This window comes from Felis catus, chromosome C1 (assembly GCF_018350175.1).
Source record: "Felis catus isolate Fca126 chromosome C1, F.catus_Fca126_mat1.0, whole genome shotgun sequence".
NCBI classification, from domain to species: domain Eukaryota; kingdom Metazoa; phylum Chordata; class Mammalia; order Carnivora; family Felidae; genus Felis; species Felis catus.
In genome coordinates, this window is record NC_058375.1 from 182,543,832 (window position 1) to 182,556,884 (window position 13,053).

General features: G+C 41.3%; 1 protein-coding gene across 8 annotated transcripts in view; it reads right to left on the reverse strand.

Moving 5' to 3' along the window:
• Positions 1-13,053, reverse strand: part of HECW2 (HECT, C2 and WW domain containing E3 ubiquitin protein ligase 2) — a 410,471-nt gene that overhangs the window by 137,777 nt on the left and 259,641 nt on the right. For all 8 annotated transcript variants that reach the window (XM_045034181.1, XM_045034183.1, XM_045034179.1 and 5 more), the window contains 2 exons: positions 6,462-6,556; positions 560-635 (listed from right to left, as the gene is read on the reverse strand). In XM_045034181.1, the coding sequence (XP_044890116.1) occupies positions 560-635; positions 6,462-6,556 (171 nt within the window). The remainder of the gene's footprint in view (positions 1-559; positions 636-6,461; positions 6,557-13,053) is intronic.

Consider the following 13,053-nt stretch of genomic DNA (forward strand, 5'->3'; position numbering starts at 1 on the left):
AATATTTTCCTTTCTTCAGATGAGCTAAGCACATACATGGTTTTCAAAACTAAAGTTCTCCAGTAGGGATAGCATATGTTACAGTGTTGTTTTTAAGTAACTGTATATAGTTACAGTCATTTTATCACTAGAAAACCTGGAAGAAATAATTTCTGAGTTTATATTAGTAGTCTAATTTTTTCATGGTAAGAAATATACTTGAATTTCCAGAACTTTTACCAAAAAAAATAAATAGTTCACATATCATATGTAAGACTCTGTAAAGGTGCCTGGGTGGCTCAGTCGGTTGAGCGTCCAACTTCAGCTCAGGTCATGATCTCACAGCTCATGAGTTCGAGCCCCATGTCAGGCTCTGTGCTGACAGCTCAGAGCCTGGCGCCTTCTTCAGATTCTGTGTCTCCCTCTCTCTCTCTGTCCCTCCCCTGCTCACTCTCTCTCAAAAATAAACATTAAAAAATTATTTTTAATAAAAAAAAAGAATCTATAGACAGAAGTAACTATTCATGCCTTTGAAATTATACACTTTCAAACTGGACATCACGTTTAAAGACACCTTTACCTGACAACGTGAAGCTGACGAGTTTCCGAGAATGCTGATTTCCGGAAGCACCTCCTTCCATGCCTTCTGCCCCCATCTGCAGAGGAAAAGCACATATTTGAAGTTTCACAGGAGTATGATGGTACCCAACGTGCTTAGGCAACCACATATATTTACAAATGTGATGATTTTTTTTGTATCAAACGTGCATTGTAGTATATGCCTTTCATATACTATAAATCTTGGAATCCAGACACATAAAAATGCATATTTTCAGAGACGAGAGGGTCACACCTAAATTTAATCATTACCCCAAATGAAACCAATATGAACTTCTAAATTTCCTGGGACAGGAATCAACCTACTTTATGTCCTTTTACTTCTTTGATAAGAATATAGCTGATATGTAGTGAATGTACTTACATTACTATTACTATATTAAAATATTCCTTTCAGTTAAAAACCAAACACCAGATTCCTTTAGATTTACTAGGAAAACAGAATAAACTAAACAGGTGATTTTTCTCAAACTCATCCACATATATGTAGAATTACCCTCCAATTACCTGCCAAATATTTCTGAGTCACCATGTGGATGCCCCACTGCCCTCGTAGACTCCTATTTTACTGTGCTGCAGGTACATGGCACAGCTATTGTAATTAGCAGTTGTAAGAGTCTGCAGTGCTGTTGTACTGATTATTGTATTGTAAAAGTTTTTGTAAAGGCTATCTCACTTGAAACCTGTCATTTATGGACCACCAAGTATGGCAAATTTAGCCTTTCTCTCAATTAATGTACAAGTAAGTGCTCCATTTATGGTACACTAGGAAAAAAAAAAAAAGGTCTCCCAGTTCTCTAACAAAGAAGCCCACAACGCTGTAAGAGACTGAACTGAAGGCAGAATATATTTTGAATAATTGGGAAACAGAGACCACATTTTAATTCTAAACTTTGGATTAAACCCTTCCATCTAAATTTTGACGCACTCCCTCACTTTTTAAAAAATCATCTACTACCACTGGGGCGCCTGGGTGGCTTAGTCGGTTAAGCATCTGACTTCGGCTCAGTTCATGATCTCACGGTTGCTGAGTTCAAGCCCCATGTCGGCTCTGTGCTGACAGCTCGGAGCCTGGAGCCTGATTTGGATTCTGTGTCTCCCTCCCCCTCTCTGTTCCTCCCCCTCTCACACTCTGTGTTTCTCTCTCTCAAAAATAAATAAAGATTAAGAAATTAAAAAAAAATCATACACCACCAAATGCAAACTGATAGAGCCACTGTGGAAAACAGTATGTGAGTTCCTCAAAAAATTAAAAAGAGAATTACCAGATGATCCAGTAATTCCACTACTGGCCTTTTACCCAGGGAAAATGAAAACACTAATTCGAAAAGATATATGCACCCCTATGTTTACTGCAACACTATCTACAATAGCCAAGATATGGAAGCAACCCACGTGTCCACTGATAGATGAATGGATAAAGTGTGACATATATATACATACATATATATATATATATATATATATACATACATATATATATATATATATATATATGTATGTATATATATATACATACATACAATGGATGATGGAACATGACTCAGTCATAAAAACAATGAAATCTTGCCATCTGCAACAACATGGATGGATCCAGAGACTATAATGCGGAATGAAATAAGTCAGTCAGAGAAAGACAAATACAGCGTGATTTCACTCATATGTGGAATTTAAGAAACAAAACAAATGAACAAACAACAACAAGAAAGACAAACAAAAAACCGGACTCTTAAATATAGAGAAGAAACTGATAGTTACCAGAGGGAAGTGGATGGGGAGATGGGTGAAACAAGTGATAGGGATTACAGAGTATACTTAATGTGATGAGCACTGAGTAACGTATAGAATTGTTGAATCACTAAACTAATATAACACTGTATGTTAACTATCCTTCAATTTTTTAACCTCATATACTGCTAAGAAATAAAACTTTACTAATCCAAGCAAAGTTGAACAATTTAAAAATAAATTCCAGGGGCGCCTGGGTGGCTCAGTCGGTTGAGCGTCTGACTTCAGCTCAGGTCATCTCTTGGTCCATGAGTTCAAGCCCCGCGTCGGGCTCTGTGCTGATGGCTCACAGCCTGGAGCCTGTTTCAGATTCTGTGTTTCCCTCTCTCTCTGACCCTCCCCTGTTCATGCTCTGTCTCTCTCTGTCTTAAAAATAAATAAACGTTAAAAAAAATTAAAAAAAAATAAATTCTATTCAAATTTTGAAATATAAATTTCTACTTCCTTCTCCTCTTCTAAATGTTTATTTATTTATTCTGAGGGAGAGAGTGTGCACACACGAGTTGGGGAGGGGCAGAGAGAGAGAGAGAGGGAGACAGAGAGAGTCCCAAGCAGGTCTTGCACTGCAGCACAGAGCCCAATGTGGGGCTCAATCCTACGAACCCATAAGATCATGACCTGAGCTGAAATCAAGAGTCAGAAGCTTAACCGACTGAGCCGCCCAGGTGCCCCTCTACTTCCTGTACCTTAATCAAAACTATTTTGCATGGCACTTCACTGATTCCTGATGCTTTCAAACGTCATCTGCAGTATAACAGGGTATCATCCAGGTATCTTTAATTTATTTCATCCATAAAACCAACTTCGTGATAACTCTGGATTGACTCTTAACAAGTATGTAAAGTTTACCGTATTGCGTTGTTTCTCTCTGACTCATCATCCCCAGTTTAATCGGAAAAGACACAGCAGCAAACTGGCCAGATAACGGATGGCTGTCTCTGTCTCATCCTGCTTTCACCACACACATCCCTGGACCATAGAGCAATGAACAGCGTGAGGTGGTATAGACTGCTGTGAGACAGACACTCAGCAACCTGCCCTCCAAGTCCTGAGTACAGCCTGATAAACCATAGCTTCCCACCAAATGGACCACACCGCCCAATAAGATGGGTTCCCTCCAAAAACATGAAGTCTCTTCCTGCTAAGCTACACCGATGCTAAGTGAGTTAAAGGAGATGAAAAAGATTCATGGTCAGTCTTCATTTAAACGTGTTGGAAATGTTATAAGATATTATAGAAACACAAGAAAATGCCTTCAAATTCTCATTTTAAAAATATAAACCACTGTCTGGCAAAAGCTAATGTGAAACAACTCTCACAGAATTCACAGATAGCGTCCTGTACTACAACTGAGGCAAATGCTCCTCTGAAGTAATATTCCATGAATTCAATTCCATCATTTGTGACAAGAAAGCCAGGAAAGACCAAACATTATCACTAGATACAGGAACATCGGTGATAAGAAACACATCTGCACTCAATGTTTAAAGAGAGATTTTAAATAAATTCACGCCACAGATTCATTCCAGGAAAACCCAGAAGGAACACTGACAACCGAGTGTTGAAACAATACATGGTAGTGAGTGATGCTAGCCTTCATCTGTCCCCGAAGCCAAAGGATTTCCTGTTCCAAGTGTCAGAGACACGTATCACTGAGTACTCTGATGAATGACAATGACGTCAAAGTACAAATGACAGACAAGACGCAACTTTTTTAAAATCCTTGATTCATTGCAAAAGGATATATGAGAAAGGAGGCCATAAGATGATGATGGCAGCTCATTTTCTTCCCTAGGGAGGTGCTCAGACACTTCCTCCAGGGCTATTCTTTGCATATGGTCATGGAATAACCAAACTAAAATATCAATGTTGTCAATCAGTCACAATAACTAGACACATGTCATATAACTAGGTGACCACCATGGAAGTGCAGCACTTATCCCCACCATGAGGTGTCCCCCAGACTTCCAATTTTGGACATACACCAAATTGTCTCAGCTGGGTCAGAAATCTATTGACCACCAATTCCATTATTGTCACCCTTTGAACAGAAATATTCTATTCTGACTGCCAGAGCTATATCTGTGAAGCTTTGATGGTTCTCTAAAAGCTGTCTGAAGAAAATTAATTATCTACAAACTATCCACAGGCTTTGACAGAGGAATCTCAATGCAAAATCAATGGAATGAGACCAGTGTTCACTACGCTGTAAAACCCTGCTGCCTTCAGTGATATCTGATCACTTAAGTTGCTCAAGTCTAATAAAATCTGAATCTAGAAAATCATATTTGGAAGTTATTGTCTAATTTCACACACAGTTAATTTTTCAAAGGTTCTATTATTAAAGACCTCACTTTTCCACTTTTGTAATTTTTCTTTTTAGAATATCAATTGAAGCACATTCCACTGCTTAGTATGTGACATGGCAGATTTTGTAATCAATGACTGTTATTCTCCTGGTGACCTTCAAAGTCTTGTATAATAAATGTGGATTATTCTTTTAAATTCTAAATTATGTTTACTACATGGGAACTCAAATATAATTCAAATGTGAGTAGAATATTTGGATACTAAAGATTTTGCAAATACTATTCCCACTACCTGAAATGCTCTTCCCCCCACCCCGCCCCCACCCCACCTCTTCACCTAAGTATCTCCTACTCATCCTTCAGATTGTCCTGCAAACAATCTTCCTTCTTCAAGGAAGCCTTCCAAGACCTACTTGATCAGGATAAATTCTACTAGTATGTGCCCTCATAGCCCCATTTTACTCCCCCTCACAGCAATTATCACTCAGATAAACATAAATTAATTTAGTGATGTCTCTTGTACCCACCAGACCAGTGAAAGAAAGGACTGAGTTTTTGCTTGTCATGTCATCCCCAGTGGTGAATGCAACGGCTGGTACTTAGCAGGCACCCAATGAACATTTGTTTGAGTGAATAAATGAAAAGGAAAGACTTCATGATATACCGTTGTTGGTTCAAAATGCCACCTGCAGAGATTACTTTCTGAATTTCAGGGAGTCAACATGACTACTTGCCTATTTCCAAAAATGCTTGCATCTATAAATGCACACGTACACAATACACATGTGCGTGCATACACACACACACACACACACACACACACACACACTGTGATAAAGGTTCTATATTGTGGGAGTCAATATTTTTCTTCTTTGCTTTCATGATCTGATTTTTATTAATGGCTTATTAAACCTCCAATGCTTTACATATCTTAGACTCTAAGAATCTCCCCAAACCACCTGAACCCAACCACCCATCTACAATGAGTACATACTACAAAGCTGTTAGATTCTAAATTTAGTCAATGGAGTGAAAAACCACAAAATTGTGAAAAATAAACCTTCAGAAAGTACCATGTTGAAAATGTATATATATACTTGCCTTCAAAAGTCTAACACAACCAGTTTCCTTCCAAACTAAATCAGGCATCTCTTTCTTCACTTGAGGGCCTGGTGAAGAGGGGGACTTCCGTTGAGTGGCCATGTTATACTAAAAATGTGTGGTATATTTAGGCTCTAGCGCCCAACTCAGCATCTAGGAATCTGGTGCTCAGACCTACTGAGGGAATAGCACATGCATGATCCCCATCTCACACTCTTTGGAGTGAAAGCTTGTAAAGACGACTGCGGGTAGAATCACACAGGATTTGAATTGCTATTTTCCCCTCTTACTCACTGAGCTCATGTAAATTAAACTCAGGTAAGATGCAATGCCACCATTTCCTCCCAACCAGTCACCCAGACTAAATTTAGACCAAGTTTAAGACTAAATTTGATGGCATACTCACTAATTTGCTTCATGAATGGGTTCTCTGAAGAGTTGACCATTTGCAGAATTGTTATAAATCAAATCATATTTTTCCACGATTCGTATTATGGATCCAGGTAAGCCAGCCTGTAAGTTATTTCCTCTCCTACAACAGTGCCCACGCTGTTACGTGTTTCCTTTTTCATCGTTCCTCATAACCCTGCCAGAGCTGCACTGGCAAAAATAGAAGCCGAGGGCCCGGGGGACCTCATGAGGAAGCCGGCAATGAGGGGCACTCACCATCACAGCAGGATTCTTCACGGTGATGCAGGGGGTCGTGGCTCGCAGGGCTCCGCTAATGCCGTGGTAGTATTTGAAACAGATTTTTATCTCAGCTGCAAATTGATTGGAGAAAAACAGTAATTTCAACACTGAAACTAGTCATTTAGGAATCAGCTGAAGAAATCTGCCACACCCCCTGTCAGAAGATCCTACTCTAGACTCTTTGAATAATCAATCCCTTCTTTTCCAATCAAAGAAATAAATTACACCAATTCCTGTTTGATTTTACAGAATTCTCTGAAATTTTCTATGAATATCCCAAAGATATGAGAAAAATATCGCACAAAACAACACACCAAAATATGTATAGTGTAGGGATAGGAAGAAAACTAGTCACCATTTATTGAGGCGCTCCACAGCGCACCAGACACCGTCGTTTGTCGCCGCTCATGTTGTTATTTGATACCCACTTCAACCTTGGGAGGCAGAAATTCCCATCCCCATATTACAGAAGAAGTGGCAGGGTTTGCAGAAGGTCAAATAAACAGGAAATGACAGAGTCAGAACTCAAACTCAGTCTGTGGGACTCCAAAGCGTTCACTCCTAACCTCTACAAAATAGACTGCCACTGTTAGTGGAAATACAAAAAAGCAGTCTAACAGAGTAAAAAAGAATGCTGTATAGATTCTGCAGTGATAGGGAATCTGTATTTTAATTTTCCAGGTGGCTTCAATGTAGTCACTAGACAGGGATCAAATTTAGGAACCACTGGCATATAGATATATAAATATATAGATATGGATAGATAAATAGATGGATAAATAGATAGACAGATAGAGATATGTGGACATATATATATACCTCTCTCCCCACAGGTGCATGTGTACACACACACACACACACACACACACACATAAAATTTGAGCTTGATGAAAAGCAATACAAATGCCAATTATTGATTTTGGAAAGTAATTACAATTTCAAAGACCATGAAGGCAAAATGTGTCAAAGATAAAACCCACAGCCACTAGAATTTCTCTGTATACAGAGTATCTGAATCACTGTAGTGTCCCTACAAGACGCATTTTCCCCAAGGTGTCATTTAAGGCAATGATGTCATAGGAAATGATGCTGATGGACAGGCACCAGGGAAGAGTCGCAGCCTACAGAAGTGGGGCTCCTCTCTCAACTGAGTCACCTGGATTATTAAAGTGGGGCCACTAGATGGATTCTCCCCCAAGAAGTTACTCTTCTATCAACTCTCCTGACTGCACCAAATGGTCTCCTACAGTGTATTTGGTTTGCCGATTTTAAGAGAAAGATAGAATGCTTTAAAAAAATCATTTTAGGAATTTACATAGGATTAGGAATACTACGTACAGGAATATTACATTTTTCTGTCAATGACAAAATACTAAAGCTTAAAAAATTAGCTCTGTCATGAGGGAAAATATTGAGTGTTTCCATTATGCATGATGATCACAGTGCAGTGACTCACAATGTAGTTAGCATCATCAAGCAAAAGATTTTTACCATGTACCCATCACAACATATGCCTGACAGTGCAAGAGAATCAAAGAAAGGTTTCTGGTCTAGCAGGTGTTCTTTGTGTAGCTGTTAGGATGACAATTTTACAGGAAGGGCTAAAAAGGAAGAGCGGCCGGGTAGCAGAGTGTGGAGACCCCGGAGAAGATGAGCGACGACACGGTGCAGTCAGGAAGGCCTCATGGAACAAATAGGTCTGGACTCACACTTCTAGATGAGAAAAATGGAGCAGAGATGATAACGGGTGAGGGGCGGTAAAGCAGGGAAGCAGGAATAAGCATGCTGAGTTTGAGGAACAGCAAGATGACGCACACAGGAATTCTAGCCGCACTATGACTTCACTTGCCCGGGAACACCTCTGCAAAGGACTTTCCCGAACATTAACACAAGCTTTTGGTTATTACTGAAATAGTGACAGCTGTGCAGGTCTGCGCAAACCCTCCTCTTCCACTTGCTTTCTTCCAAGACCAAGAGCATGTATTCTACGAGAACAAAGCTAAGCACCATGCACAAAGCCTGCCAAAGCAGAACAAGCCTGATGGTGTGCACGAGGACTGAATTCTGCAGGCATGAGCTCATTAGGATCACACTCAAAATGCTGGCAACCAGCGGTCTGGGAATCCGCCTGCAGCGGCACCTCATAGATCAGATCAGCGGTAAGGGAGTGAGCAGCTCATTTTTCCACAAAGAGAAGTGCATTTTTATAAGACATCTTCCCCGAGCTCCCTCTCAAGTCAGGATGCTATCTCTCCTCTTTTGTAAGGTTTTAAGAGTCAGCTAGGTAATAGATTATGAGACTGGAAAAAAAAGGGGGGGACTGCTGATTTTTGTGTGTAGGATGTTGATAGCCAGGCCTGCTTTGCTAGTGAACCCATGTGGGGTGTTATTTATTCCTTGCTATAACAAAAGTCTCCAACCCCAGTGACAAATTAGGATCCTTGAAACTATAAGATAAACTCATTCTGAATTGCACAGGATAGATTTTTGTGGACATGATCGCCAAAACTAACAAAAGCTAACAGCTTCATAATGCTTCAAGGCTAGATGCAAAGCCAAGGGGATTTGCACAGATCACCCATTACAGAACCAAACACATAGGCTGGTCATCAGAGAGAATAACACAGTACTGGACAGAACTAGTCGTTTGCGCCTGGACTGAAACACACTGGCCCCTTCAGCAGAACACCAGTGAAGACTTCTGTCCCCTAAAATACACCAACGTTCCACGCTGACAAGGTGAGAGCGTTCCTCTTCAAACATTAGTGTTTTATGAGGTCACTCAAGATTTTTTTAAATGGTGTTACTAAATGCAATCTCCTCTGAGGGAGAGAGAAAAGACGGAGAGCTGCATTCTGATTGACGTGCTTAAACATTTTAGCGGTGGAGAGAGGTAACCTAGAAGAAGACTCAAAAAGGGTGGAAAGGGGAGCTGGCATTCGCGCTCCTACCTTAGCCACAGTCTGTAAGCACTAACTGCAAGAGGAAAACAAAAAGCTACTTCTGAGAAACAGATACACGGACAGATAACAGTAAACATATGAATGATGACCGAGCATCAGATACGGGAGGAGCCCGCTGCCTGCGGCACCAGCCTGCCCTGTGCACAGGCAGGGGAGACGGAGGCCTAAGGAGCGATGAATGATCCCATGTACCTGAGAATGGTTTCTCCATAGCCCGATGTGGGAGCCAACATCTCCTCCTACCGGTCTCAGATTACGGAAATATATATATTAAAATATGTGTGTATGTATATATAAAGTAAGAGTATTTTCTCCAAAAAAAAAAAAAAAGTCCGCCTTTTATAAAACGCATGTTGGCTCACTTGCTAGGGTCTGGTTGGGCCAGTGATGGTGGTGGGGGGCCGGGGTCTTGGTGCTTGTGGTCCTGGGCCCAACGGGCAGCATGGAGGGGCCACCCCAGATCGGGACATCTCCCTGCACAACTTCAGCACAAGGCTGTGGGAGCAGCTCGTCCACTTCCACATCATGTGGCTGACACACTGGCTCTTCCTGTGGGTGGGGACCATGCCGCACCTGTGCAACCTCGCCGTGGCCCTGTGCAGCCACTACGATTCCATCCCCGTGTCTACCTCCCTCCTCAGAGACACTTGTGGCATGACCTCCACTGATCTTTTTTTTTTTTTTAAAGAACTTTATTTATTTTTGAGACAGAGAGAGACAGAGCATGAACGGGGGAGGGTCAGAGAGAGGGAGACACAGAATCTGAAACAGGCTCCAGGCTCCGAGCTGTCAGTACAGAGCCTGACGTGGGGCTCGAACTCACGGACCACGAGATCATGACCTGAGCTGAAGTCGGCCGCTTAACCGACTGAGCCACCCAGGTGCCCCTGTGACCTCCACTGATCTTACCCGGCACTTAGCCAGGAAGACCAACAAACAGATGTTTGTCAGCTATAACCTTCAAAACACAGATAGTAACCTCACATTACTTGTAAAACACAGGATCAAGGAAGAAATGGAGGCTTATCCAGAAAAGTTCTAGCAGAGTGGCAGAAGTGAGAATTTGTAAGTTACGTACAATATACATTTAAATAAATGGACTGAATTAAAAAAAAAAAAAAGCACGTTGCCTCAGAGGGCAGCAAGACAGGAGAAGGGTGAGGAGGCCTCCTACATTAGCCTATAAGGACCTGCCACTGGGGGCACCTGGGGGGCTCAGTCGGTTAGGTGTCCGACTTCAGCTCAGGTCATTATCTCATGGTTCGTGGGTTCAAGCCCTGCATCGGGCTCTGTGCTGAGAGCTCAGAGCCTGCAGCCTGCTTCAGATTCTGTCTCCAGCTTGTGCTCCGCCCCTACCCAGCTTGTGCTCTGCCTCTCTGTCTCTAAAATAAACATTTAAAAAAATTAAAAAAAAATAAAAAAGGACCTGCCATTGGCTGGGCCCGCTCTAGCCTAGGAAGGAAGGAAGGAAGAAAGCACCACCCAAATGGCATCTTCCTCTCTCAGAGGTCCCTTCTGAACGGCTAAAGCCAGTCATGAATTATGGAAATATATTTTGGTGCCTTTTAGTAATCTTCAGGATACTTTCATTTAAAGGTTTACTACAATAAAGACTTGGCAGCCTCTATTTAAATGCTGACCAGACATAGAAGCCCGTTTATTTTTAAATTTTTAATTTCCTAATTTTAATGAAGACATCTCCCAGAGCACTGGTGCTGTGGGGTGATGGGAGGGGGATTGTGGGGAGATAGTACCTTGGGCTTGTTTGGGGTGGGGGAGGAGAGGTCAGGGAGGTGGAAGGGAAGTTGAACAGGGTTTAGGAACTTAACCATGCTCCTAAGTAAAGGGGTTTCTATAACTGCATGATACTGACATTGCATTTAAAAACATTTTTTTAAGTATATTTATTTTTGAGAGAGAGGGAAAGAGAGAGACAGCACAAGTGGGGGAGGGACAGAGAGAGAGAGAGAGAGACAGAGAGGGAGGCACAGAATCTGAAACAGCCTCCAGGCTTTGAGCTTTCAGTGCAGAGCCTGACACGGGGCTTGAACTCATAAACCGTGAGATCATGACCTGAGCCGAAGTTGCATGTTTAACCAACTGAGTCACCCAGGCGCCCCTGACACTGCATTTTAATTTTTTTTTTTAATGTTTATTTTTGAGAGAGAGAGAGAGAGAGACAGAGAGAGAGAGAGAGAGAGAGAGAGAGAATGAGCGGGGGAGGGGCAAAGAGTGAGCGGGGGAGGGGCAGAGAGAGGGAGACACAGAATTCGAAGCAAGCTCTAGGCTCCAGGCTCTGAGCTGTCAGCACAGAGCCTGACATGGGGCTCAAACTCATAAGCTGTGAGATCAGGAGCCGAAGTCAGATGCTTAACTGACTGAGTCACCCAGGTGCCCCCTATGACACTGCATTTTTAAGGCAACCATTGTGTTTCTGGGTTTGTATATGAATAAGATATTTTCAGACAGATCAAATGAAACTGGTAAAAGTGCTTGCCTTCGGCGAGGAGAAACTGATGACTGGGGCATGAAGTTGAGGAGATACGTTTACCTTTGGATCTCTTCAACATTATATTCTTTCATACACTACTTATTCAAAAATTATTTTTTAAAAAGAATCTCAACTCAGCTACATTAACTCCAGGCATTAGTATAAAACTTCATTTCAAGCCCTCTCTGAAAAAAGATTCTACAGGCCACCCTGTGCAAGAAATGGTTTTATTTCAAAGGCTGGGATCTCATCCATCACTTTAAATAGCAACAAGATTCACTTAGGCAGTCACTAATAGCTTGTTCCTATTTAGAAAGTGTGCGTTTTCCCCAGGTTTCTAGAAGCTGAATATTTTGAACCATAAAGGAGATGAAATGGAGATGCTCTTCCTTCAAGCATTTTTATTTAAAAAGAATAATCTTTAAAAAATTCAACTTATTGATTTTATTAATTCTAAAACAATTAAAGCAATTAATTCTAAAACATGATTTTCACCATTGTCCTGTGTGCTTTTATTATATTCTTCGTACTATGACTCTTATTCACAGGCTCTTATATTCAGAGGCCACAAATTGGAAAAAGTAAATACATTTTAATCTTCATGCTTTTGAGGAAGTCTGCCCACATTTCCAGTGACATGCTTTTTATTTATTTATTTATTTAGTTAGTTAGTTAGTTATAATTTTTAAATGTTTGTTTATTTTTGAGAGGGAGAGAGAGACAGAGCATGAGCGGGAGAGGGGCAGAGAGAGAGGGAGACACAGAATCTGAAACAGGCTCCAGGCTCTGGGCTGTCAGCATGCAGCCCGACACGGAGCTCGACCTCATGAACCATGAGATCATGACCTGAGCTGAAGTAGGATGCTTAACCGACTAAGCCACCCAGGTACCCCGCTAACCTATCATTTATATGTTACTACAAGTTATCTTCTCTTTACTAAGGGCCAATAGAGCCTAAAATGGCTCTGCTCCTCCTCCTCTGCGAAAGCTCAGCTAAACAATCATGAAAATCAAAGATAGATAATATCGGTGTGGAGGTAATGGAAACCTAATAGGATTAGCAAATGAACAGGAACCAAAACCTAATGTATGAGAGTGGAAAATAAAAAGCACC